Below are 26,251 nucleotides of genomic sequence, written 5' to 3'. Positions count from 1 at the left end.
ACTCAGTTTCCCTGCTTCCTGCTCACTGGGCCAAGAGGTGCTCTCAGAGAAATGGAATCTGAACAGTATAAAAACTGCTTCACACAAAGGCCCGGGGGTGGGAGTCTGGAACTTGTCTCAACTATGAGGACAGATTCTGAGGGCCCCAAGACATCCAGTGAGTACATCTGTGTATTCTCTGCTCCAAGTAGCAGCTCTTGGTAATGTTGACCAATTGATGATATCCCAATACATCCATGTGTAAGTGGGAACTTGCTTTGGCTTCTCCAGATAAAAATAAAAGCCCCCAGTTATCCTAGGGGCTTTTGTATTACAGCCCCTCTAAGGTGCTGGGTGCCCTGATTCACAGCCACATAAAACAACCACTGGGCACAGTCTGGCTTTCAGGTACCACCTCCCCAGCAGATGCACGCCCATGAGGGGACTGCCAGTGCTCCTGCTGCACCCAGAGTGATCAGACCCATGGGACAATGCCAGAAGGGGTGGGGACAAGGGTGCCCTGGGTCCCTCCCCTCCCCAGGCACAAGACCTAGGCACCCAGCCACAGGAAGATACCACTGCACAGAACCACACACTGATGCTTCAATGAGGGCACCCCACCAAGTGGAAGGGAACCACCACTTTATAATGCATGGCTCATTACCTGAGCATCTGCACATTCAACACATTCATTGCCACAACCATGCTTCCTCAAGCTTGCCCAGCCAGTTTGGTGCCCATTCCCTAACATGCCAGCAGCTGCCTCAGGCCCATGCCTTCATCTATTGCTCAACTGTTCTATTTGCCCACCCTCATCCTGCCCCATGTGGCTGCCATGCTGAAACCACCTCTCTCACAGCACACAGGCCAAGCCAGGGTTCTGCCCAGGCTGCCTCCCCCCAACAGATTTCAGTCCCAGGGACCACAGAGCAGGACTCTAGGAAATAGAGGGGGGTGACTCCCTGCTCCAAGACAGCAGAGGTTGAGGTGGGCCCAGCCTACCCACAGCTGTTTTAGAACCACCTGCACCTCCCCAGTCAGGTGCAATTCCTCCTGCCTCCCCATTGCTGGGGCACAGGAAGGCCTTTCCCAAGGGAGGAAAGTCTGGGCACAAGGGGCTCAGGCCCAGCCCCAGGTCTGCACCCTCAGTTTCACCCTGGGAGCCTTGCTACAGCCAACTGGGCTGCCTGACTCATAGCTGGAAGCCAAAAAGCCTACAGATGCCAAAAGATCCATAGATATGGGAGAGGCATTAGAGCCCGCAGCCATCCCCAGATTCCACCATGACTTCCTTCCAGACAGCAGAGCAGGAAGTAGCCCAGCCTGGAGAACTGCCAGGGCAAACAGGTACAGGGAAGGGAACCCAGGAGACCTGCCCTCCACCCCCAGCTCCGCATTGGTCTAACGCTGAGGGCACACCAGGCCTGGAAGAGATGGGCCATCACTGGCATCTACAAGAGAAAGAAGAGCGGAATTAGCCCCAGACCAGCCTTACATGGCATGTGGTACATCACAAGTTAGGAAGGGTCCCCTCAGTCCCCCAAGATGTCAAGTCCCTGGGAGGCACTACCATCATCACAGCAGCTCAGTGCCCAGTGCTAACATCATTGAGGACCCTGGACCTGGCAGGGAAGGTTAGAGCCCCCAAGCATTTTGGGGAGCCCTAAGGGGGGGGGGGGGGGGAGGGGGGGGGCGGCTACACCTGCAGGGTAGGGTCTGCTTCATACCTCAGCACTGGAGTCAGTTTGGAGACTGGAGCATATTCTAGTTCCCAAGAGGATCATGACTTCAGTTCTACCTGCCTCAGGCCATTTCAGGGGGTTCCCAGTGCAGGGTCAGCTCCCCTGTGCCACTCAACCGCCCTTCCATGCTGGGTGTTGCCAGGCCCCTGGAGAGAAGAGCAAAGCATCAACAGAATAGCACCCCCACCCCCACCCCAGCCCTGGGGTTGGAGGTGCCCATACACTGCCCTTCAGTCCCCCAGGGTGTCAAGAACCTAGGAGGCACTGCCATCGTCACAGGAGCTCAGTGCCCAGTGCTGACATAATCAGAGACCCTCCCCCACACTTGCCCTCTCAGCCCTGATCCCTTCCTACCATTTGCCATGTGAAAGGAAGGGGACCCCCACTCAATCAGCCCCCCTACCCATTCTACTTACCAACAGAAAGGTCTCAGGAGTCAGGGATACATCTGACCTCACCCCCAGCATCAGCTGGGAGAACAGGGTCTTCCCCACAGAATCATGCTGGGGAGACTGCACAGGAGCTGGAGGGGAAGGACAGGTTTGCTGTCAGATGACTATCCCAGGTCAGAGCCTCAAGACCCATAACCATGCCAATTGTGTCTCAGCCCCACCCCCCTCAAAAGCACAGCTTCCAGGCAACCCACAGCCCTCCAGGACAACAAGGTCCCCTCAGTCCTCCAGGGTGTCAAATCCCCAGGAGGCACTGCCATCGTCACAGGAGCTCAGCGCCCAGTGCTGACATCATTGGGGACCCAGTGCCACCCTCACCCCTTCCTGAAACCTGGGGACTGCTGCCACCCCACAAGTCTTCACCAGCCCTCATCCCACCTACCCTCTTGGCAACACCAGCCCCTCCCCAGGCTTCCAACATGCCCAGTTCAACCCCTGCAAACTCACCATACTGCCTCATTCAACCCCTCTCCCACCACATCCTGAGGTCACCCTGCCATCAAGGGCACACAAGTCTCTTGGATCCCTCTCCTCAGGGAACCCCTCCCTCCCACAAATTATATCCCTAGGCTCACTCAACACTCCTGTCACCAGGTTTAGAGAGTTTTGATCCCTGTGGTTTTAACTGCCCTGGTTTTAGGAGTTTTAACCACTCCCCATCCCCCCCAAAGGGACTGGTCTATTTAGGAAGGGGTGTTATTGCAAGTAATGCAAGTGATTTTGTTTTACATGCGTCTCAGGACTACAGAGAACATTTTCAAAGGAGAAAAGATTCTCTAGCAATTTTAAGCATGATTAAAGGAAATAATCATTTTCCGTGGTTAAAGAATGGTGCTTATTTGACCTAATATACAGACTTGCTAGCTACTGAGTAATACTGTACTTGACACCCATTCAAACTGAAGCACAAACATAATATATATTATTTCCTGTTTTCAATTAAAAAGTGAAGTTGTATGTTTTTCTTAAATAGTGTTATTCTTGGAGGGGGATAGGGGGAATCTGTGCTCTCCTTAAATAATACTCAACCTTGGAAAAGTAAGTACGCAATACCCTGCCCTTCACACTACTCTTTAATATTCAGATTCAGCATCTGGCTCCTTGTTCCCTATTTTGGCATTAACCGTTGTCTACCACAGTGATTCTCAACCTTCCAAGGCACAAAGGCCCCCTTCAGGAAGGGCCATTGGCTTTCACTTCTTTGAGTGAGGAATAATAGACTAATTCTTCTGTTGCAAATAACTCAGGAAGCCCACAGCAGGCTGGAATGTTTTTGACACTGCGGATTCCTATTTGAAGTTTCTGGGTTTACAATTAGCCCATAAAAGATGCAAATCTACCCTGCTTTATTTTGTGTCATGTGTAGGTGTTTGCACACCTAACAGCACTAATATTGTGCATACCCCTGAAAGGATGTTGTGACACCCCAGGGTGCCAGGACACGTTGGTTGGGAATCACCCTTCTCTATACAATACATTCATTTGCCTTCTCCACTCCTAACCTGTTTACTTTGGGAATGAAACTGAAATTGAAGAGAGGTCTTTCTAGTGAAGCAGATGAGGCAACACCTACTTGCAACTACTTCTACTAGGCCTAAAAATAACGAGGTAAAGCTACTGATACTCAAAAGCTTGTCTATGCTTACAATGACTACAGAATTGATCCAATAAAAGATCATTGGCAAGAATTCTTGCCTCTTGCATATCTCCTTGACCAGGAGATGCTCAACCCCCAGCCCACAGGCCTAGTCCTGGCTGCAGAGCCATGCCATTCCACCTGCAGGGGGCCAAAAATTTGGGGGTGGCAACCATTACTGCTCCCCTGCTGCCAGATTTCCAGACCCAAAGGGGAGCCCCGCAGGCCAGATAGTATGTCTGCATGTGTTGGTAGCCCAGAACCAATCCAGGGACACGGGCTGGCCTGAGGCAGTGCAAGGCCCAGCCCTAACTCACAGGGCCTGATCTAGTCCACAGATCAGCCCAGAGATACTCATCCAGCCCAAGCCAGCAAAAGTTTGAGTACCACTACCCAGGACCATCATAACCACATCATTTCAATGCTATCAAATACAATATTAGAAATCACATATTTAACCCCAAGTGATGGGAATACTACTCTGCACATTTCTCTTCCCTTGGAGACACAAGCAAGTGCCCAAAGCACCCACTTACTTACGTGTCACATTCCATCTCCAGAAGCTTCAGCTACACCAACAGCCCCAGCCCAGAGGGCAGCTCTGATCCAAGGCAGCAAGAGACTTGCCTTGTAGCTTGAGAAGTTCCTGAAATATTCAAAAACATTTGAGTAAGTGAATTATCTGTGGAAACTGGGCCCAATTTAAACCAGTAGGGGCCCTCATGCTGATAGAAATAAAACAAGAGGTGGGGGGCCGGCAAAAAAAGATCTGCCAAGACTGCTCATCGCTCACAGCCGCTCTACTGTATAAAGACCCCTATATCCCCTAGCTCTAAACGCCCCCCTTCCCCATGACCCCTTCGCCTACCCCCAGCACCCCTACTACATACTACAGGACCCCAGACCCTTCCCTAAGGTCCCCCAGCCCACACGACCCCCACCCAACTACCCTGCGAGAACCCCTCAGGGTAACTCTCCCAACCCAGCAGCTACCCCTCTGCGATCCCCCTCCCCCATACATCCCACCAGCGCCCACGTGGCCGCGCAGTAGCGCTCTAATGCCACGTGGCGCCGCCAGAGCCCTTAAAACCTCGCCTAACGAGGACCTTTCCCCCCCCCGCCGGGGCTGCCAACTGCGCGCCTGATTACAAATGCCAACTGCCCTGCCCTCCCCCACCCCGCCCTCTGCCCGGACGAGGGGGGTAAAAAGGAAAGAGGGGGCGGGGGTAGGGGTCCATGCGGGGCACGGGTGGGAGCCTGGGATAGGCACCTGCAGGGCAGCCCTGGGAAGGGGGAGAAGCGGGGCCTGGGTGGGGGAGGGGAGGGGAGGGGCGGGGCCGGATAAATGGGGTGTTCTGTGCGCTCTCCCCATCACTGCCCCTCAGACCTCTTCCACCGGATTGGCGGAGCAGCGATACCCTCCACTGCCTGCCCAGGAACTGCCCCACATGCTGCTGTATCCAGCACTGGGACTCAGCACTGAGACACGGCCTGTCCCCCACTATAGCATAGGCCTGGGATCCAACACGGAAACGTGGCCCTATCCCCTGCAATATCCCAGCTCTGAGACTACAACACTGAGACACAGCCCTGTCCCCATCCCCACCTATATCCCAGCCTGGGGGCCCCAACAGTTTGACGGCCCCTCCCCTGCTATATCCCAGCCCTTTGGGAGCTCCTGTCCAAGGCTTTTGGCAACCCAATACCCCTTCACAGAGCTCAAAATATTCCTGGGTGGGGCTGGGTGCACGGGTTATTTTTATGTCTCTGCTTGGCACAGGTTGTCCCAGCCCCACAGTGGGCCTGGGACAGCTGACCTGGCCTGCTCCTGCGGGGGGGGGGGGGCAGGTGCCTGGCGGGGGAAGAGAGGGGAATGGGTGGGGCATTAAGAGGCCTGGTCAGTACATGGAGAGGCCAGCCTGAGAGCTGCTGCAGCTGTCAGTGTGTGCAGGAACAGGGATGTGTATGGGGGGAGAAGCTGCAACTCTCCCCATGCCAGTGCCTTCAGGTGGTGTAACGGTGCTATGAGCTTCCTCACAGTAGCACCCTCAGGCTGGACCCCAGTGCTGTGGGCATCCCCACAACAGTGCCCCAAACAAGACCCCACTGCTGCAAGTTTCCCCCATGGCAACTTGTTGCTGCTAATTTCCCTACTGCAACACCCTTGCCATGGACCCACTGCTGTGAACTACCCTATCACAGTGCCCTGTGGCTGTGAGCTTCCTCAGGACAGTGCCCAGCCAGGCTCATCCCCATGCTGCTCAAAGAGCTGAAGAGGTTAAAAGCACATGGGTTGGGAGCCCCCGGAGCCCCCCCCTTCCCCTGCTCAGGCTGTCTGACATTCCCTGGCTAGGGCCCCGGGTGGGCCCGGAGCCCTGGAGAGAGTGAGCGAGACAGAGCTGGAGGAGAAGGAGAGACTGGGGGACCCTGGGGTGAGGGTGAGCATGGCAGATTGTGGCGGAGGGACACAGGGGTGGCAGGGGCAGTTTGAGTACAGGGGGCAGGAGGGCTTGTTGTGGGGGAGGGGGACGATGACGACAGACACTGACCTCTATAATGTGGTGGCCCATTGCCCCGGGCTGTAGGACAGGAGGTTTGAGGGTGCCAGGAAGGAAGTGTTTCGGGGGGAGGGGGTGTGCAAGCTGATCTTCTGGGGAAAATAGGCCATGCTAAAGCCCAGAATGAGAGCTGGGAATGTGGGGGTCACTGAGGTGCAGGCTGGGGGTGGGGGAGCGGAGAGCAGGGTGTGGGTTGATTGCCGGGAGTGCAGGTGGGGTAGGGTTGGTTACTTCAGGGAGTGGGTTATGGGACACTGGGGGCAGGGTAGGGTGGAGTGGAATGACAAGGCAGGGCAGTGCAGGGGATGAGTGACTATGGGGTGCAGAGTGGACTGGGCTGTGTCACTGTGGGAATGGGCCTTGATGTTCACTGGGGCATTGGGCAGGAAAGCAGGGAGTACGCCAAGATGGGGGTGTAGTTGGGGGAGCTGTTGAGGAGAGGGCATGGGTACAGCTGGGCCAGAAGGGGCCATGAGGCCAGGGGATGGATGGGAGGGTCCCAGCCTGGCAGGGGCACCCCAAAGCAGCTGGGAAGGGGCAGGAGGCTGGGAGGATACTAGTGGTGGGGCAACCATGGTATGGGGAAAATCCAACATGCCCCTCATGACTTATGGCCCTGGCCCCCAGGCCAAACTTCCCCCCCCTACCCCCATATGTTGGGGCACCAGAGTGAGATAGGGCCACAGGGCAGCCTCCCACCCCAACACATGCATGCACACATGCTCCATGGGTTTTTCCTTTCCTCCTGGCCCATATGAGATGCTGGAAAATCCAAGGCAGAGGATTTTCCAGGTGAAGTGAAAGCTGATGGGGCCAAGGGGGAGCCCATTGCTACCCCCAGTCCCTCCCCACCCCCAGCCTGGCCTTTCCCAATCGTCCCATTAAGATTTTCCAGTTTTTCAACAGGTGGAAAATTAGCATGAGCCAAAGTACAGTGGGGAGCGGGGAGGTGGGGGTGGAAAGGGGAAGAGGCCTGCTTGAGGAGGGGGAAAGAGTGGGAGGACATGGCAGGGCCTGCTGGAGCAAACTGGGGGACTCCTGCAGCCTGATGTCACCTAGTACGAGCTCCATCTGGTACCCTCTCATCCCACTCCTGGCTCTGGCTACGCCTCAGGCCTGCAGCCATGCCCCACTGCCTACTAGTGATACCCACAGGGCACTTAGCAACCCCAGCCTGCCCTAGCAATGCCATCATGGCACCTCACAACACCACAGTGACCCTTACAAACTGTGACATGGCTCCTAGCAATGCCACTTTGGTGACCCTTACCAGCCATGGCCCCTAGCACCCCCAGCCTGCCCCGAGTGCCACCACAGTGACCCCTCGTGACACCAGGTGGCCCCTAGGAACAGTAACATGGCCCCTAGCCACCCTGCAGTGTCCCTAGCAGTGACCTCTAGCAACAATGCTGGCACAGCTCTTGGCAGTGTCCGGGCAGCCCATACTGACACAGATGAAGCCCCAAATGACCCCTAGCAACGTATCTCCTAGTGACAGGATGATGACCCTTAGTCTCCCTGTGCTGGCCTTAGCAATGCTACAGTGACCCCTAGTGACAGTGATGTGACCCCTAACAACCTGAGGCTACCCCTAGCGATAGCAGCCTGACCCCTAGCAATGCTGGCATAACCCCTTGGAACCTCCCGGTAACTCCTAGTGATGTTGGTATGATTCCTAGCAACACCATGGTAACCCTTAGTGATGTCAAGGTGACCCCTAGTGAGGCTGGCATGGCCCCTAGCAACCACATGACCCCAGTGACATCCTGGTTATCCATAGTGACACCATGGTGACCCCTAGCAATGCTGACATTGACCTTAACAATGTGGTGCTGGTGGTGGCCCCTGGCCAGCGGGGGTGCTGAGGTGGGCAGGGGGCACAACACCAGTGCCAGGTCTGCCCTGGTGCTCCCCTGCCCTGGCAGGCTGGGATGAGCTGATGCCAAAGCCTGCACTGTGCACTTCCCCCTCCCGTGCCTGCCATGGGCCTGGCCCCGTGGCAGGGCTCCCGCTCCTGTGGTTCCAAGCTAAGTGGAAACACATGTCCCAGCACCGCTTGCCCAGTTCCACATCAGACCCCAGCCCCCCCCCAAACTCCCTCCCCAGCCCAGCCTGGGATCGGCCTGCACATCTCCGGAGCCGCATCCCCACCATGCCCGGCCAGTACCTGGGACAGGAGTCCTGCCCCGTCCCCCAGGGTAACAGCTGGGGCACCTGGGGCTGGGGCTGGATCCCCCTGGGGCAGGGGGGTTGAGGTTCCTGTACAGTGACAGGGCTTCCCAGGGGCCACAAGTGAGGTGGGAGGGAGCTAGAGTGGGAGCTGGTGGGGAGGGAGTAGGGGCCTCAGGAGGTGGGGAGGGGGGGAGCAGAGCCGGTAGGGCTGAAAGAGGCCATAGACCAGTATTGCAGAAGGGGCTGCATTGAGAGCAGAAAGGGGGTCCCTGGGAGGCTGGAGGCAGTGGTCCTGGGACAGCAGAAGTGTGGGGCCCCTGTGGGATGGGGGTGGCAGGGCCCCATGAGTCTGGCCAGCTCAAACCCTGAGAAGGAAGCCAAAGCCTTCCCAGGATGAAATACAGGGGCTCTGGGAAGGGACAGGAGACTGGGGGGAGGGGGGTCCCCTGAGCATGGGGCTCTCACATGTCCCCTCCGGCCCCCTGCAGACAGTGCCATGTCAGCAATCTACAGCGAGGTGGCAGGAGATGAGCCCCCCGGGGACAGCTTCTGGATGGTGAGTGGCTGGGGGAGGGGGCAGAAACAAAGCAGCTGGGGTAAGGGGTTGCTGTAAGGGGGCTGGATCCACAGGGAGGGCATTGTCTAGGCAGCAGACAGTGGAAAGCTGGCACCCTGGTTCATGTTGGGGAGGGAAGCCATGGGGAGAGATTCTAGGGCCAGCAGCCATGGGGTAAGGGTCCCAGGTATCTGATCCTCACCACCTCTGTGTACTCCCTCCACAGCCAAAGCAGTACCAGAGCACAGTGCGGCGCCTGGATAATGGATACCAGGTCTGTGAACAGCTGGTCAGCTGCTTCCAGGAGCGGGCAAGGGTGGAGCGCACTTATGGGCAGCACCTGGCACGCTGGGTGCAGAAGTGGCGCCCTCTGGTGGATGCCAGTGAGTTGTCCTCTTCCCCACCAGTAGTACCCAAAGCCCCTGCACCTCTTCCCTCAGCATGGTGCCCCCTACCCACTCCCCTGCCAAGCTCCCCCAGGTTTGCCCCCAGTGCTCGCAGACCATGCCCATGCTGGCTCTCCTCCAGGCCCCACATATGGCACTGCACGCCGGGCCTGGCAGGCTTTTCTAGATGCCACAGAACGGCTGAGCCAGCTGCATGGGGAGATGCAGCGAGCGCTGGTGGCTGAGGAGGTGGCCCGGATGCGGGCCTGGCAGCGTGATCACTACCACCGCAAGGTGCTAGGTGGCTTCCGTGAGGCCTGTGACCTGGAGAATGGCTTCCGGCGTGCCCAGCGGGGCTGGACCCGCAAGCTGCGCAAGGTGGGCACAGGGCAGCAGGCGGGGGCGGGTGGCATGGGGAGCTGGTACCATGCAGGGGATAGAGGGGTGATATGGGGAGTTAAAGGGGTGGTACCAATCAGGGGCTGGGGGATGGCATGGTGTCATGCAGGGGCTGCAGTGGTGGGGGCTGGCAGGGGCATAGTACCATGCGTGGGCTTGGGGTTGGCCACTTAGGAAGGGGACACTGCATGGGGCAGGAAGCTCAGGGAGCACCAGGCTGCCATGGGTGCCAGCATGTCAGGCAGGGGCATGAAGTGTGTATAGGGGGTCATCAGGACCAAAGGGGCTGGGGGGGCGTGTTCTGGGGCTGGGATCCCAGAGTCCCCTCTCCGCTCAGGAGCCCCTCACCACCCTGCCCCCCCAGGTGGAGAAGGCGAAGGCAGCATACCACCTGGCCTGCCGCAAGGAGCACCAGGCTGCAGGGCGTGAGGCTGGACCCCCAGGGGGGCCACCACTGGCCCCTGACCGCCAGCGGGCCCTGAGGGAGGAGCGCCAGCGCCGCACTCAGGAGACCCACAAGGTGGGCCTCTGCCCCCCCTCCCTGTTCCCCCCAGCTCCCCTCTACCCCAAGGTCAGGCACCCCCTGTACCCCCCATGCCATCCTCAGTGCCAGGACCATCACCATCCCAGGCCCAGAACCAGACCCCCCACCTGCCACATGGGGCTGGACCCCTCTTCCACTCACCCCAAGTTCCTCCTAGCACCCCCTGCCCATGCTCACCTCTCTCCACCACAGCCCCTCCCCAGGATGCCTCCTCACCTGCCAACTCCCCCCGGCCCTACCCCTCAAGTTTGTTTGCCCTAACCCTCCCAGACACCCCCTGCCCCTTCCCCCCCATTCCCAGTACTCACCTGCCTGTGCCTCCCCCAGGAGCGCCAGCGCTATGAGCATATCCTGGCTGAGCTGACCCGGGCCAGCCCGCGCTACATGGAGGAGATGGAGATGGTGTTCGAGCAGGGGCAGGCCCAGGAGCAAAGGCGTATCGCCTTCCTCAAGGACACACTTTTGGCCCTCCAGCACCGCCTGGATCCCACCACACACCCTGGGTAAGGGGCACCCCAGGACCCAGCCCCACCCCTCCAAGTAAGGGGAACCCCAGAGCCCACCCCCAAAGTAAAGGGGCACCCAAGAGCCTAACCCACCCTGGAGAGAGGATATCCCCATCTCAGGTAAAGGCGGGGCTGCTGGGACCCCACTGTCCACCCCTGACCCAGGGGGAGACCTATAATGAGCCCCCCCCCCTCCCCCCCTGGAAATTGAAAACCCCTTGTGCCCCCTTCCAGAAAAGAGATTACCCTGGAGTTCTGCCCCTCTGGGGCAGCAGGGAGGGGAGGGAATGTTGCTGCTGGGGTTGGTGAGAATGGGCCCAGATGGGGGAAGGCTGGGGCTGGGCTGGAAAAGCCATGGGGGTTGGAGGGCTGGGGCTGGTGGGAAGGGGGCCATGGGTTGGGGGGGCCTTACCCAGCTCCCCCACCTTTCCATGAAACTGACTTTCCATCCCCACAGGGTGCAGGCAGCGCAGAGCCAGCTGCGCCAGGCCATTGCCGACATCAGTGCCCACGACGATCTAGCCTGGTGGCGCCGGGAGCATGGGCCAGGCATGCCCACCACCTGGCCCCAGTTTGAGGTGAGACCCTCCACACCCCTACTGCTCCCAGCCAGCTCCTGCCCAGCTCCCCACAGCATCCCCTCCATAGGTCCTGGACTGACCCCGTCTCCCCCCGCCCCCCAACCCACCCAGGCCTGGAACCCCGAGCCAGGGAGGCAGAGCAATGGCATGAAGCTGGGACAGGAGGAGAAGGTGCCACTGCAGAGCAACAGCCCTGTCCTGGGCAGGTGAGGGGGGCAATGCCTGAGGGGAAAGGGCAGGGCTTGGAAAGGGGGTGGGCTTGGGTGCGGTGGGGACTGAAAGGCCAACTAGGCAGGGGGTGGGGGTAGGGCCTGGAGGGAGCCTGGGGTGACCCTCCCCAGCCTCTCCTATCAGAGAGCCCCCTGCCCCCCCCCCCCCCCCGACAGCAGGGCACAGGGCTGAAGGGCATTGGGGGTGCCCAAGGCACCCTGGCTCTGGGGACCCAGCAGGGGTGGGAGCCACACCCAGGTACAGCCTTTCATCCTCTGCCTGTCTCCCCAGCGTGGCTGAGCCTGTCCCAACACCTCCAGCCCCACCACTGCCAGCACCAGTGCCCCCGCCAATGCCAGCCCCAGGACCAGGCCGGGGGCAGCGGGTCCGGGCCGTGTATGACTACACTGGGCAGGAGCCGGATGAGCTGAGCTTCTCTGCAGGTGAGGGCCCTGGAGCTGCCCAGGCCTCCCCACTGAACTCCCCAGATGCCAGAGCTCCCCAGAGAAGCCAAACCCAAGTCTCACTCCCCTTCCCACAGCCCTCCAGGACTTCAACCCATCTGTACCTTGCTTTGAGGGAACAGAAGGGGCTCCCTTGGGGAAGAGGATGGGGCCACTCAGCCCTAGATCCCTACTGTGCTCCCCATTCCCAGACCCTTCCCCTGACCCATCCCTCAACCTCCCCCCCACCAGGCTATACCCCAGGCACCCCTCTCATCCCACCAGGTCCACTCCCACCCCCTCACAGTGAAGGCTCCCGGCCTAGACCCCCAGAGATCCCAGACCCGAGCCCCCCAACTTCCTTCCCACAACCCCACCCAGACTCCTGCCTCTCCACAGATGAGATCCCTGAAGCCCACTAGGCCTTCCCACTGAGTCCCCCAGATGCTCCTCTGCATGGTGTCCCTCAACCACCATGGAGGGACCTTCATGGACCCCTCAGCCCCAGCCGGGGCACACCCCCTCCCCCTCCTCCCCCCCTCTAACATGGCCTGTGCTTGCAGGGGAGGAGCTGACCAAGCTGGAGGATGAGGATGAGCAGGGCTGGTGCCGGGGGGTGACGGACAGAGGGCGCATAGGGTTGTACCCTGCCAACTATGTGCAGCCAGTGCAGTGACCTGCTCCCTCCAGCCTCCTGAAGCTGCACTCCACAGCCCACGCCGCCACAGCATGGACAGGAGGGGACTGCTTGGCTCTGCCCCCAACCCCGACTTCCCCCATGTGGCCCTTCCAGCCCGCCTGGGCCCCCATGGTGGGGTCCATCATGGCGCCCAGCCCTGTCACCCCAGAGCCCCCCCACTTTGTGTGTGGGGGCATCAGGGAGTGAGACCCCAAGGCAGCCTGGGAGTGAGCAGCCCCCCTGCTTCTCGGTCAGCCCCATTCTATGCACCACCCCCTGGACCCCGGAAACAGTAATAAAATATTGATCAGTACCGGAGTGTAAGACTGTCAGTGACCTGACCCCCCAGCCTCAGCCCCTCGCCTGACCCAACCCCGCTAGCCCCCTGCCTCAATACCCCCAACCCCTCTGCCCTCACCCCCCAGTATCCTCAATCTTCAACGTGCCCTGCTCCCACCCCTCTGGCCTGACCCACCCTGCCTAACTCCCTGCTTCAATACCCTGCCACAAACCTCCTGCCCACACCCCGCAAAATGCTTGAGCCTCATCCCGTCCCTACCCCCAGCCTCCACAAACCCTTCTGCCCCCCATATTCCTGCCTGCCACTCACCCAGCCCCCATCTGCCCCTGTCCATGGCACCCCAGCCCCCACAAACACCCCTGCCCCCCACTACCTCACCTTCTACCCTCCACCCTCTCCCCCAATCCCCACTCGCTCTTTGATACCAGCTCAGCCCTCATCCTGTCCCATCCCTTGTCCCCCCCCCCCCCCCCAGCCACACAGCAGGGATGTGGGTGGGGGGGTCACCCCATGTGGAAACCCATGGCTCCCTCCCCCTGCCCACCCCAATCCAGCTGGGGGGCCACGGCACCTCTGTGGCCCCCTGGTGGCAGGAATGGGAGATTGCAGGGCAGGGGGCTTTGGGTCAGGAGTGACAGGCACCAGCAGGGTTGTGGGGGCCCTGGGCCAAGGGGGAGGGAGCCAGGGTTTGAGATGACTGGGGGTGGGGAGTAGGAGTAGCAGGCTGTGACCTCAACCCCTCCAGGGAAGGGGCAGGGCAGGATGCTAGGAATTCCCAGGGCTGAGCTGGCGTCCCTGCCCCCACCCTGAGTCACTGGGGTGGGGTACACAGGGCGCCTCCCCTGCCTACAGCCTGGTACCCACTTGGTGCTCATGGCAAAGTTGGGAGCCAGGACCAATGAGGCCTGGAGCTCCAGAGACACACAGCCAATCAGTTCCTGCACCCCTGGAGCCCTCTTAGCCAATCAGGTGCTGAGCCCCAAGTTCTCTTGGTCAATTGGGCCTTGCACTCAAGAGCCTCAGCCAATGAGGAGCCACACGCTGGGCATTGCACTCCCAGTTTCCCCAGGCCAGTGGGCGGTGGGGAATTCCAGGCCATCCCATGGTCTAGAGCAGGTACCTGGTCACCCACGCCAGAGGCTGGATGGACAGGGACACAGACAGATTGACAGCAGCCTCCTGACGGGACAGACGGGCAGACAGACACACGCGCACCATGAGGGGCCCAGAAGTTGTGGCTGCCATCCTACTTATGGCGCTCTGCACCCAGGCGCTGATCCAGTGAGCACCCTGAAGCCCGGGTCCCATGCAGGGCTGGGAATAGGATGGAGCGGGTTAATGCGGGGATGTACAAGGGTGCTGTGTGCTAGGACTCCTGGGTTCTCTCCCTAAGGCTGGTAGGGAAGAGGAGTGGGACCTGTTAGGGCAGGGAAATCCTGGCTCCCATCCCAGCTCTGGGAGGGGAATAGGGCCTAGTGGTTAAAGCAAGGCGGGGGGGGGGAGGCTGGGAGCCAGGACACCTGGGTTCCATCCCAGCTCTGGAGTGGGGGGAGTGGGGCATGTTGGGGTGGGGGCTGGAAGCCAGGACTCCTGTTTTATAGCCTCAGATCAGAGAGGGGAGCCAGGATGCCTGGGTTCTCTCCCTGACTAGGAGGGAAGGGGCATGGAGTGAGTTAGAGCAGGGAGGAGAGGGAGCCAGGATGCCTGGGTTTCATCCCAGCCCTATGGAGGGGAGTGGGGGGCTGGATACCTGGACTCCTGGGTCCTATCCTTAGATCAGAGAGGCAGGTGTAGTAGTTAGAGTGCAGCTAGGATGCCTAGATTCCATCCCAGCTCTAGGAGGGAAATGGGATCTGTTGGATGGGGGTAGGGGCAGGGCTGAACACCTGGGCAGATGGGTCCTATCCTTAGATCAGGGAGAGAAGGGAGGTGTAGTGGTTCAAGCAGAGCCAAAACACCTGGGTCCTCTTGCTGCCTCTGCTGGCTGGTAGGCAACAGGCCAATCCAGGCACAGTGGGATCAGGCCTGGGATGACTCAGGTGCCCACACATGAGTAATTGGGGTGGGTGGGAGCTACCCACTCCAGGGCAGGGGGAACAGGGCCATCCTGCTCAGCTGATTAAGCAGGTCTGGTCCACTCCCACATGCCAGTACAGGGACCAGCCCCTGCCTGGGATGCCCATGTCCCTGCTGTACCTGACCTGTCCAACCTGTTCCCGCCCCCAGTCTGTGGCATGCACCCTGCCCAGGACACAAGGGCATCCGCCCTGATTCTACCCCGTCTGTGGCATGCACCCTGCCCAAGACATAGGGACATCCTCCCAGGGCACAGGGCACGGGGTGGGGGAGCAGCAAGGTTGCAGGGGTAGGGTGCCTGCTGCCCCCATGTTAACTCTAACCCTGCCAACAGGGTCCCTCTCAAAAAGTTCCCCACAGTGCGGAACCGCTTTAGGAAGACGGGGATCCCCATTTCTGATCTGGTGAAAAGCAAATGGGGGGACAAGAACCGGGCCGTGGCCCCCCAGCGCCTCCACAACTACATGGACGTGAGTGCTCCTCCCATAACTTCCCACACACACACACACACACACACACACACACACACAGAGGGGGAAGGCAGTTTGTGGGGGTCGGTATCTCTTCAGCTCCAAGGGGTTGAGGAGACCTACAGCCCTGGAGGGTGTCAAGGGGCTTCCCCGGTGTTATTGGGGTACTCTACTAGGTGCTGCACTTATAGGGGGTGTTGGTTGTAGCCATGTTGGTCTAAGGACATAGGCAGACAAGGCTCTTTGGGTAAATGTGATATCTTTTATTAGATCAACTAAATAGTTAAAAAAAAAAATTCTTTGTAAGCTTTTGGGTACAATAGAAGTTTAGACCAGTAGGGGGCATTCAGAAGGGTCTGGGGGTATTGGGGGTCCTGGGGAGTTTCTCCAGGGTGTTAGTTGGGGTGCTTTGGGGATTGTTGGCAGCTTGGGGGGCATGGGGAGTCCTGGGGAATAATGGGGGGCTCTAGAGTATGTGTGGGGACTCCAGGGGGTTCTGGCAGCTCTCCACTGATCCCTGCCTGCCCCCCTCCTCCCTCAGGCCCAGTACTACGGAGAGATTAGCATTGGGACCCCCCCGCAGCGCTTCACTGTCGTCTTTGACACTGGCTCTGCTAATCTGTGGGTGCCCTCATCTCGCTGCTGCCTGCTGCACCTGGCTTGCTGTAAGTGCCTGGTGGCATGGGGCAAGGGGGGGCGAGGGGACACAGTTGGGGACTAAGGAGGTTACTGGGGTCCAGCCCCTTGCTGTCCTCCCCTGCCTTGCACCAAACAGGGACCCCTATTCCCTGGGGCATCAGGGGCTAGGCAGCTCCAGTGGGGAGCCATTCCTAGGAGCCCTGTCTGTCCATGTCAGCACCCCCTCTCTTCCCCCAGGGGTGCACACCCACTACCGCTCCCTCTTCTCCTGCACCCACAAGAAAAATGGCACTGACTTCTCCATCCACTATGGCAGCGGCAGCCTCAAAGGCTTCCTCAGCCAGGACACCGTCATTGTGAGTGCACACCCGGATGCCAGGGTTCTTTCCCAGCTCCAGGAGGGAAGGGGAGGGGTATGAGGTCTAGAGCCAGCCAGGCTGGAAGCCAGGCTGCCTGGGTTCGGTCCCAGCGTCTGAAGGTTAGAGTGGGCTGGGCTGGGAGCCAGGGCACCTGAGTTCTCTCCCAGCCCTAGGAAGGGAGTAGGGTCTAGTAGTTGAGGGGGCCTGAGAGCCTGGACTCTGGGTCTGGCTTTGGGAAGGAAGGTGGGATCTAAGCAGCTAAGGATGGAGGGACGTAGGGAGCCAGGATGCCTGGGTCCCATCCTGACTCTGGCCCCCAGGTGTCCAACGTGACAGTGCAGAACCAGACGTTTGCAGAAGCCGTCAACCTCCCAGGGCTAGTGTTCGTGGCAGCCAAGTTTGACGGGATCCTAGGGTTGGCGTACCCCAATATCTCGGTGCGTGGCATCACCCCAGTCTTTGACAACATGATGGAACGTGGCCTCCTGGACCAGAATGTTTTCTCCTTCTACCTCAGCAGGTCAGCGCCCAACCCCCTGCAGCCCCCAGTGCCCAAGCCCCCACCTCCTCATGGCACCCCCAAAACCTCCAACAGCCTGACCCCTCTGCTGCTTCCCTCTGCAGCCTTCCTCCCCATAGTACTAGGCCCCTAATATATCTACAACCCCCTCAGCTTCCTCTGAAACACCCAGACCCTCCTCAGCTCCCCCCGAACTCAATGATCCACTCTACATCCAACCCCCATGAAAGGTCTTCATCTCCCAAGACCTGGGCCAGCCTAGCAGCCCCTCATCACCCAATTCCATATGCCCTGACCTCTCTTTTTTTTACTCAAACACTCCCTATCCCTTCTGCCCTCCGCATCTCCAGAGCCCCCAGCCACAGCCCCTCCCCCAGCTCGAGACCTGTGCTTCTTCCTCCATGCCCCTCCCTGGCTCCCTTCAGGTGAGGTCTCAAACCACCACCACCCCAACCCTCCCCCTCTGTTCAGCAGGAACTCATCCGACAATGTTGGGGGGGAGCTTCTCCTAGGAGGCATCAACAAGGAGCGGTACAAAGGGGATCTGCACTACATCCCGGTATCCCGCAAGGCATACTGGCAGGTGCTCATGAACAAGTGAGTTCCCCTGACCCCAGTCCCCTGCACCCCCAAACCTCATTTGCTTCTCTGTACCCTGCCACCCTGAAACACCCTAACCCTGCCACAGCCCAAAGGCCCATGCAGCACCCACACCATATCCTCAACCTGAGGCCTATCCCCTGCCACCCAAAACTCCACTTCCCTGTGCCCTGAGTCTCTCTGTACCCCCAGTATTGGCCCAGTGTTGGCCATAGAGGTTTGAAACCCAAACCTCTGTGTACCCCATCGCCCCATCTCCCTGTGCCCAAATCCCATAGCACATCCTTCCCCATGTCTTCATCTCTGAGCACCAAGTCTCCCTGCCCCTTGAACTTCCCCGTCTTCTGTAGCTCCCCCTGAACCCTGAATCTACCTCTAAACCCCCCATCCCCAGAATGCTTTCCCCCAGCCCAGTCACCCTCACTCCAGTGCCCCTCTCCACAGCATAATATTGGGAAAGACAAAGGACCGTGATGCAAAGACACTGTGTACAGAGGGCTGTGAAGCCATCTTGGACACAGGGACATCACTCATCACTGGCCCCAGCAAGGACATCAAGGCCCTACATGAAATGCTGGGGGTCACCAGCTCTTTTGGGGGGCAGGTAAGAGGCCAGGCACCTGGGCTCTTTCAGGGGGGCAGGGCGGGAGGGGCTGGGAGCCAAGACACTTGGATTCTTTCCCAGCTCGGCGGGATTGGGGTCTGATGGATTGGAGCAGGGGGCTGGGAGCTGGGATGCCTGGGTTCTACCCCAGCTCCGGGTGAGGAGTGGGATCTGATGGTTTAGAGCAGGGGAGGCTGAGAGACTCTTCTGGCTCTTGGGAGTCAAGTCTGGTAGGTTAGAAAAGGGATAGGGCTGGAAGCCCAGATGCCTGGGTTCTCCTGACACTGCCCCTATGCTCTGGAGTGGGCAGCAGACCCGGGTGGGGGTACACAGCACTAAGCCTCCCCCTTGGTGCCCTCTGCAGTACATCATTGACTGTGACAAGATCCCGGATATGCCCAACATCACCTTCAACATTGCAGGGAAGGGCTTCAACCTGATGGCAGAGCAGTATGTGCTCCAGGTGGGCACCGCACCATGGGAGCCCCAGACCTGGGACTCAGGATGGGCTCAGGCTGGCTGGGACAGTGGGGAAGGGGCTTGAGCACTGGAACTAGGGGAGGCTGAGTTTGTCTGGGGCTGCACTGGGATTGACTGGGTGCTGGAGCTAGCTGGGACCTGGGCCTGGGCTTATCCTGGAAGGAAGGAATTCTGGGGTTGGGGTGGGTTTGGGGCTGGTGGGGGCCTGGGCTGGGGGAGGGCTTCTGTAATTGGGGGCCAGCTGGGGCTGGGCTTGGAGTGGGATGGGGGCTCTGGGCTTAGCTGGAACTTGGGGGTGGGCATGGGGCAGGGGAAGGGGAAGACACACTGGGACCAGCTGGGGCAGATGAGGGGCCATTGCCAAGCCCTGTCTGACCCCATCCTCCTTCAGGTGACCCAGGTGGGAATAGACATCTGCATCAGTGGGCTCACATCCCTGGACATCCCAGCCCCCGCCGGGCCCCTCTGGATCCTGGGTGACGTGTTTCTTGTCAACTACTACTCTGTCTACGACAGGGACCACAACCGCGTCGGGCTGGCTCAAGCCAAGTGAGCTCCCCACCTGCCCCAGGCTCCATGCAAGAGGGGCCCAGCCCAGCCCCAGGCACCTCCACACATCACACAAGACTCAGAGGGGCTGTGTGGGGCCACAGGATGCCTGGGTTCTATCGCAGCTCTGGCAGTAGGAAAGGGTGTAGTGGGCTTCAGCAAAGGGGCTGGTTTTACCCCAGTTCTGGGAGGGGAATGGGGTCTGATGGATTAGAGCAGGGGGCTGGGTGCCAGGACTCCTGGGTTCTATTGCAGCTCTGGAAAAAGTGTCTAATGAATTAAATCATACAGTTCAGGGGGCAGGGGACTCTAGGAGGGAAGTGGGGTCTGGTGTGTTAAACCAGGGAGGGTGAGGGTAGAGAGCCAGGATGCCCGAGTTCTCTTGCAGCTCTGGAAATTGAAAGAGGGTCTGATGCAAGGGTGGGCAGTTATTTCAGCTGGAGGGCCTCTTAACGACTTGTGGTGAGCTGTTGAGGGCTGCACATGCAACATCTTTCAGAAGGAATCATTCTAACATATTACAGATAAAAAAAATCATAGACTAAAAATCAAACATCTACTGTAACATATTGTAATTTTATTTAAAAAAAAATATTTTTTGCCCTGATTTGTTTTTTTGAGTAGAGGATATAGATGTGATTGCATAATAGCTCAAAGTGTCATACTCTTGTATATTGTGAGGGTGGGGGGGAGAGGAGGTGCTCCCTGGGCACTAGGTCCCAGGAACTGGCTGGGGGGCTTGCCAAAGCACTGTGGTCCACGGCTGCCACCCGTTTCTCTGCATGGGGCTGAGACCCGCCTGCTCCTACCCATACCCACTAGCCCACGCCTCTGCCCCAGCTCCAGCCCCAGCCCCAGTCAGCATGCACAGCTTCCCAGCAGGGCTGCTCCCAAAGCAGCTGCAGCTGCCCGAGTGCTGCTTGGCTCCCTCCAGCAGCTCCTCCTCCTCCTTCTGCCCCTGCTGTGCCACTTCAGGTTGAGGGGGCGCTGCAGCCAGGCAGCACCTGCCCTAGCACCCAGGGTTCCAGCTCCAGCTCCCAGCTGCCTTCCACCTACTCAGCACCTGCAGGTGGCTGCTCATCCTGCTGAGCAGGTGAAGTGTGTGGAAGGTGGCCAGGAACTGGAACTGGATCTGACCTTCAGGCTGTATTTTGCCCATCCCTGGTCTAGTGAGTTAGAGCAGTGGGGCTGGATGCCAGGACTCCCAGGTTTTGACCAGCTTTGGGAAGGCGTGGGGTCTGGTAGCTTATACCAGCAGGGGCAGGGAGCCAGGACACCTGGGTTATATTCCAGCTCTGGAAAGGGACTGGGGCCTGAGGGGTTGGAGCTGGAGCGGTCGGGGAGCTTGGTTACCTGAGTTGTGTCCCACTCTGGGAGGGGATTGGGCTATTGTGGGGGTCACTCTCTGGACACTGGCATTGACCATGGAGTTTTATCCCTGGTTCCCCCATGCCAAATGCAAACACCCTTCTCCCTCACCTAGTTCCTCTCCCCACCCTGCCGCCCCATCCCGTACAGCTCAGCACTGGGGCCTACAGGACTAGGCCTGGGGTCAATCAAGTGAATGAATAAAGCAAGGTCCCACAGTGTAGGTGAGGGCTGTGGTCCCAGATGGGGTACGGCAGGTGTCTGTGAAGGCCAGGGCTTGTGTTGCTTTGCTCGGGGAGGGCACAAGGGACTCTGTGGCATATGGCCTGGTGGCACTTCTGTGTGAGGCACCACAAGTCACCCTGCCCCTCACAGCAGATGAGGTGGGAGCTCTGGGATGGGGGGGCACACAGCAGGCACCTGCTGCTCCCCAAGGGGCTCCCACCCCAAATCTAATGGTTTTCCCCTCCCCAGGTCTGAAGCTCCCTGCAGGCAGTGAGGGCCTTCATGATGTTGGGCCTGCAGCTACATAGCTGCTAGGCTGGGCCCTCAGGCATTGGCACTAAGGACAAATGTGTCCTGAGGCCAGGCTGGGTCTGGGGCTGCAGAGAAATGGGGCAGGTCTCTGAGAGGAACCAGGGGGAGGAAGTGTGGGTGGATGTGGGTATCACCATGGGGAGCAGAGATGGGGGCTCTGGGGCCCAGCAGGCCGGGAATCTGAGGGCTGGGGGCTGAAGCGATGGAGCTGTCATGGTGACTAGGGTTATGGCACAATAGGGATCTTGTTAACAGCTTGGCACCAGTTCAGAGAGACTCAGCTAAAGGGGAGTCCACAAAGTCTTAACAGGCTGGAAGCCGTGTGGGGAACTAGGAGATGGAGAAGAGCTGGGGGCTGGGAGTTGCAGGGGGTGGTGTTTGGAGACATGGCAGCAATGATACTGCAGGCAGCTAAGCACCCTCTGCCCCCCACACCCTGAGCAAACCCACGTCTTGTCCATGCACCTGCATGTCCCACTCACTGAGGTGCCCACGCTGACTTTGCTTCCCCCGGTCTCTATCCCCATATAGGGCCTGATCAGACCATCAGGGTCCTGGATTTCTGAATCTTCCCCCATGAACAGGGAAGGGGACCCTAGGCAAGGGGAAGACATGGGGTTGGGAGGGGGGTGCATGGCCCTGAAGACCTGAGTTCCCCCAGTGCCAGCAGACCAGCAGGGCAGAGTGATTCAGGGCAGGGGGTGGGTGGGATGAGGGGAGCTGCTCTACATTCACTCCAATTTGGTACCCTCAGAGGGGTAAATGCTATGAAGTGGAGTGGGGGGAAGCAGCAGAGCTCCTGGGGCAGGATTGGGAGTCACTAAGGGGTTGGTGAGGGTTTGGCTGAGGGATTGAACCTGAGGGGGGAGGGGGAAATACATGTGTGTGTCTATATATACATGTGTGTGTATGTGTTTGCATAAGCCTGATACATGTATGAAACCATGGTGTGTGCACGTGCAGAGCTGGCATATGCTTGCGCACAGGTGTATAGAAAGCCATCGGATGTGTGTGTGTGTGCATACGTGCAAGGTAGGTGCCTGCATGTGAAAAGCTGTAGCATGCAAGGCTAGTGCATACATGAGTGCATAAGGCAGGTGTCTACATGCTTGTGTGTACCTCTGCATAAAGCAGAGCTTGTGCCTGTCACCCAAAGGGGTTTGAAGCCGATAGTAAACAGCCTGCAGGTGGGAACAGGCCCAATCTAGCGGTCATGGGTTAGGCAGCCAGCTGCCTGACTGGTGCAGTGGGTTGGGAGCCAGAGACAGGCTATCAACCTTGGAGATGCTCCCCGATGAGAACTGCCAAGCCATCTGGAACCAGATCTTTTACAAGGACCTCTGCAAGGACCACAGAGACTTAAGTTGGTTGATAGTGCACCGAGTACTCCCAGTTGGGGTGTGGAGGTACAGGGAGGAACAAGAGATTTGACCCAATTGCCCCAGGGAGACCTGGCAAAAAGAAGCAGAGACCATTGACCACCTTCTGTGGCACTGCCCATATGCCAAAGGTGTGTGGAAATAGATAATCTGGCTCCTTGAAAGAGTGCCAGGAGTCAGGCTGATGACAAGGGAGATGGCAACGTACAGACACCTGACTGAGCAGCAGGGGTCCCAGACAATGCACTTCGACCAGTTTGTGTCCTGTGTTGGGAGCACCCTGTGGCAATGCAGGAACCTCCTGTTATACAGGCACGCCAACCTCAAGGAAACTCTGTTAAAAAGTTTCTGAGCAAACTTCAGTCCTACCACCGGAAATCAGTGAGTGAGGATGGAAAAGTCACAGCCAACTTCATCTGGAAAAACAACACCTGGCACAGGTTGTTCAAAGAACCCCGGGAGGGGAAGTGGACAGGGAGATCGAAGAGGACAGAGATGCAACTGGACCTGGAAGGAGTGAAAAGAACTACAACAGGATCAGCAGCAGCGGAAGTGACAGCAACATTGACAGTAACAAGAACAGTGAATGAACTGAGAATGTAAACCCCAGATGGGGTTTGGACTAAAGGACTGCGATTGCAGTAGGTGAGAGTGGAGGGTGGATGCGTAGGGGTGCAGGGGAGTGGGTGCATTTATTTTAATGGGAAGCACAGGTTTCTTTAATGTGTTTTTAAGATGTGTGATGGAAAGTTTATGATAGAGGATGTGTGTATGTGTGTGTGTGTGTGTGTGTGTTTTCTTATTTAAAATAAAGCAGAGGACTGGGAGCCTGGGTATAAGGCTAGGCCCCAGAGCAGAGAAGGCAGTTGATGCAGGGGGCCCAAAGGGCAACATCACCCGGCCAGCTACTACTCCCAGAACAATTTGGGGGGACAGGACAGGAACTATCAGGATGGAGGAGGTTCCTGGACTTGGGGCATGACATAAAATTACACCGTCCTGGGGTTGGATGGTGTATTGGAGCTGCTTGTGGCAGAGCAGCTTCCAGGAAATACTACATACTTACCTGGCAAGTAACAGCATGACACCATGTATCTGGGTCCATGAAGGCAGTTTTCCTTAAGCATTCCCTGGGATAACTGTTCTTCTGGTATGGTTTAGTACCCGCCAAGGTGTTGGGGCTTAAAGCCCACTTTATGGAAATGGGAGACTCCTCCCTAGCTTGCTTCTGTGGCCATATGGCTGAGGGCAAGTGAAACTTGGGAGCATTTGAACCCCAAGACTCTGGGCTTGGGCCTGCACATAGGATGCTTGTCAAAAGACTTTGGAAATATCTGAAGCTCTTGGTGGGGGTGGAAGATGTTTGCCAGTTGTAGAGCCACTTATAGTTCTGGACTGACTCATGGATTTGGACTTGATTTGGCTTGGAACACAAAAAAATTCTTTAATGAAAAAAAAAAAGTGGGGCCTGAAGCTCACGAAGGAGCTGGGTGTTGAGGCTCCAGGGGCGTGGGATTGAGAGCCCCAGAAGAAGCTGTGTGTTGAGGCCTTAGTGTGGGGGTGTGATTGAGGCCCCAGTGTGGGGGTGTGGGGGACCAAGGTGGCACAGGGATTTCTAGTCCGGATAAGGCTGAGTGGTACGGCTCAGCAAGGAAGCGGGGGAAGTTTGTGATTTTGGATGCCAGCTGCAAGGCATGGGACACGGTACAAGGGAAGGTTCGGAGTCATGTATATACCCTTGGCATTGGGACAGTTAAATGGGCAACTTCTCACCTGGGAACAACATAATGATATATCAACGGGGACACAGGTGGGCAGACTGCCCTGAGACAAATGGGAGGCCCAACATCTAGACCAGCCTGGGATGGCCCACTTGTTACATTGTTTCATTGGATGGGAATTTCTGACTGGCCAGGCATGGGGATCCCCACTTGGAATACTGAGTTAAGTGGGGGAGGTATGTAACAGAACACAGGCTGTGACTATCACACAAAGGGGGTTTGAAGCAAGCAGTAAACAACCCGCAGGTGGGAGCAGGCTCAATCCGGCAGTCACAGGTTAGGCAGGAGGCCACCTGATTGGTGCAGAAGTCTGGGAGCCTGGGTATAAGGCTAGGCCCCAGAACAGAACGGGGAGTTGCTGAAGGGGGCCCAAAGGGCAACATCACCCAGCCAGCTCTTGCTCCCAGAGCAACTTGGAGATACAAGGTAGATACTATGGGGATGGAGGAGGTTCCTGGTCCTGGGGCAAGACCTAAAACTACACCCTGCTGGGTTGGATGGTGTGGTAAGGCTGCTTGGGCAAGGCAGCTTCCAGGGAATGCCATACCTGGGCCTCCTGGTGAAGGATGAGTATGGGGCACCAGAAACCCTCAGCCTGCGCTGCCTTGCGGGTACCCAATGGAGGGAAAAGGCTAGGGAGCACACCCTGACAGAAAAGCACAAGGCCAAGACCAACTGTGTGGAGCCTGAGGCAGGGTCCAGGCCATGAGAAGAGAGCCTGAGACAGGACCCAGGTCCACTAAGTGGGGCCTAAGGCTCATGAAGAATCTGCATGTTGAGGCTTCAGGGGCGTGGGATTGAGGCTCCAGCATGGGGCATGGGACTAGGCCCCAGTATGGGGTTGTGGGGGACCAAGATGGTCCAGAGCCAGGCAGGGAGCCTGAGAGAAAAAGGAGGGCTAGCATCCCAGAGTTGGTGTGAACTGAGGCCCCAGTGGGAGGGAATTTCCAGATGAGGCCGAATGGTACAGTTCAGCAAATGAATCAAGGGAAGTTTATGAATTTGGATGCCAGCTGTGAGGCATGGAACATGGAATAAGGGAAGGTTTGGAGCTGTGTATATGCCCTTGCATCAGCGCAATGAAATGGGCAGCCTCCTGCCTGGGAACAACATCATGATATATCAAAGACATGGCAGGTATGGCAGGCGAGGCAGGTGGACAGATTGCCCTGAGACAAGTGGGCGGGCCAATGATTAGACTGGCCCGAGACGACCCACTTGTTACAGATGGGTGTATGGGGATGTGAAGGGTTGTATAGAGGTATATGTGGTGTGGAGGCAGACTAGGGGTGTGTGGAGGGGCACAGTGGTTTATGAGGATGTATAAGGGTTAGAGGATGAATAAGGAGTGTATAGAGGAGACTAGGGGGTGCATAGGGAGTGTATAGGACTGAATAGGAAATGTATAGAGGGTGTTTTGGGGTGTATAGGGGTGTATGGGATGTATAGGTGTGTCTCGGGTGTAGGGTGTATAGGGGTATATAGGTGGTGTATGGGATGTAGGATACATTAGAGTATATGAAGGTGTACAGCAGGGGTTGTCAACCGGGGGTACGCATATCCCTGGGGGTACTTGAGAAGGAGCTGGGGGTACATGTGGGTGGACAAAGATGGAGCGCTGTCTGCCTGGCCAGGTGCAGGGGCCAGGGGAAGTTTGCATGTGGTGGCTGCCACGACTCTGCACTCAGCCTCACGCCACCCCCCCCACCCTCACTACACGTCCAGCCAAGCACCATGCCCCACCC

At 58.1% G+C, this 26,251-nt stretch overlaps 2 protein-coding genes, 1 long non-coding RNA gene and 3 other non-coding genes across 14 annotated transcripts; 2 read left to right on the top strand and 4 right to left on the bottom strand.

Annotated features, from left to right (window-relative positions):
• Positions 1-575: 575 nt before the first annotated feature.
• LOC102577016 (uncharacterized) lies at positions 576-9,315 on the bottom strand. Of its 7 annotated transcripts, none has more exons than XR_009462408.1 (5): positions 9,298-9,315; positions 4,350-4,455; positions 2,138-2,244; positions 1,707-1,867; positions 576-1,430 (listed from the first exon to the last, which is right to left on the bottom strand). It is a non-coding gene; the product is annotated as an uncharacterized LOC102577016 (long non-coding RNA). The 7 variants fall into 7 exon arrangements; XR_002088251.1 differs by lacking the exon at positions 9,298-9,315 and adding an exon at positions 4,846-4,881; XR_002088249.1 differs by lacking the exon at positions 9,298-9,315 and adding an exon at positions 4,829-4,856.
• On the bottom strand, positions 1,505-1,595 carry LOC132251065 (small nucleolar RNA SNORD88). The gene has a single exon (XR_009462870.1). It is a non-coding gene; the product is annotated as a small nucleolar RNA SNORD88 (small nucleolar RNA).
• On the bottom strand, positions 1,945-2,035 carry LOC132251066 (small nucleolar RNA SNORD88). Its single transcript, XR_009462871.1, has one exon. It is a non-coding gene; the product is annotated as a small nucleolar RNA SNORD88 (small nucleolar RNA).
• Positions 2,386-2,476, bottom strand: LOC132251064 (small nucleolar RNA SNORD88). The gene has a single exon (XR_009462869.1). It is a non-coding gene; the product is annotated as a small nucleolar RNA SNORD88 (small nucleolar RNA).
• On the top strand, positions 6,119-13,156 carry LOC102576789 (protein kinase C and casein kinase substrate in neurons protein 2). 3 transcript variants are annotated; one of them, XM_019481177.2, is made up of 10 exons: positions 6,119-6,241; positions 9,028-9,095; positions 9,322-9,478; positions 9,624-9,859; positions 10,245-10,400; positions 10,752-10,927; positions 11,388-11,508; positions 11,623-11,717; positions 12,013-12,164; positions 12,728-13,156. In XM_019481177.2, exons 2-10 carry the CDS (start codon positions 9,036-9,038, stop codon positions 12,838-12,840), a joined length of 1,266 nt encoding a protein of 421 aa, XP_019336722.1. In that variant the 5' UTR covers positions 6,119-6,241; positions 9,028-9,035; the 3' UTR covers positions 12,841-13,156. The 3 variants fall into 3 exon arrangements, with proteins under 3 accessions (XP_019336722.1, XP_006274454.1, XP_014466511.2); XM_006274392.4 differs by having other exon boundaries at positions 6,119-6,247; XM_014611025.3 differs by lacking the exon at positions 6,119-6,241 and adding an exon at positions 7,377-8,565.
• A 66-nt stretch (positions 13,157-13,222) lies between these two features.
• Positions 13,223-20,090, top strand: NAPSA (napsin A aspartic peptidase). Its single transcript, XM_006274391.4, has 9 exons — positions 13,223-14,425; positions 15,555-15,690; positions 16,232-16,355; positions 16,567-16,685; positions 17,009-17,208; positions 17,683-17,805; positions 18,253-18,412; positions 18,777-18,875; positions 19,284-20,090. The coding sequence occupies exons 1-9, from the start codon at positions 14,361-14,363 to the stop codon at positions 19,443-19,445; spliced, it is 1,188 nt and encodes a 395-aa protein (XP_006274453.1). The 5' UTR covers positions 13,223-14,360; the 3' UTR covers positions 19,446-20,090.
• Positions 20,091-26,251: the final 6,161 nt, after the last annotated feature.

Source organism: Alligator mississippiensis, chromosome 5 (genome assembly GCF_030867095.1).
Source record: "Alligator mississippiensis isolate rAllMis1 chromosome 5, rAllMis1, whole genome shotgun sequence".
Classification (NCBI taxonomy): domain Eukaryota; kingdom Metazoa; phylum Chordata; order Crocodylia; family Alligatoridae; genus Alligator; species Alligator mississippiensis.
The sequence above is the reverse complement of the archived record's forward strand: the minus strand, read 5'-3'. Positions and strand labels throughout refer to the sequence as shown.

What these genes read in the sequence shown, in the direction of transcription:
- LOC102576789 (XM_014611025.3), top strand. Translation starts at nt 8,307, where the DNA reads ATGCCAAAGCCTGCACTGTGCACTTCCCCCTCCCGTGCCTGCCATGGG. An exon ending in GGACCCGCAAGCTGCGCAAG is followed by an intron (nt 9,860 to 10,244) that starts GTGGGCACAGGG and finishes CTGCCCCCCCAG; the next exon opens with GTGGAGAAGGCGAAGGCAGC. An exon ending in TGAGCTGAGCTTCTCTGCAG is followed by an intron (nt 12,165 to 12,727) that starts GTGAGGGCCCTG and finishes CTGTGCTTGCAG; the next exon opens with GGGAGGAGCTGACCAAGCTG.
- NAPSA (XM_006274391.4), top strand. Translation starts at nt 14,361, where the DNA reads ATGAGGGGCCCAGAAGTTGTGGCTGCCATCCTACTTATGGCGCTCTGC. An exon ending in GCCTCCACAACTACATGGAC is followed by an intron (nt 15,691 to 16,231) that starts GTGAGTGCTCCT and finishes CTCCTCCCTCAG; the next exon opens with GCCCAGTACTACGGAGAGAT. An exon ending in CCTGCTGCACCTGGCTTGCT is followed by an intron (nt 16,356 to 16,566) that starts GTAAGTGCCTGG and finishes CTCTTCCCCCAG; the next exon opens with GGGTGCACACCCACTACCGC.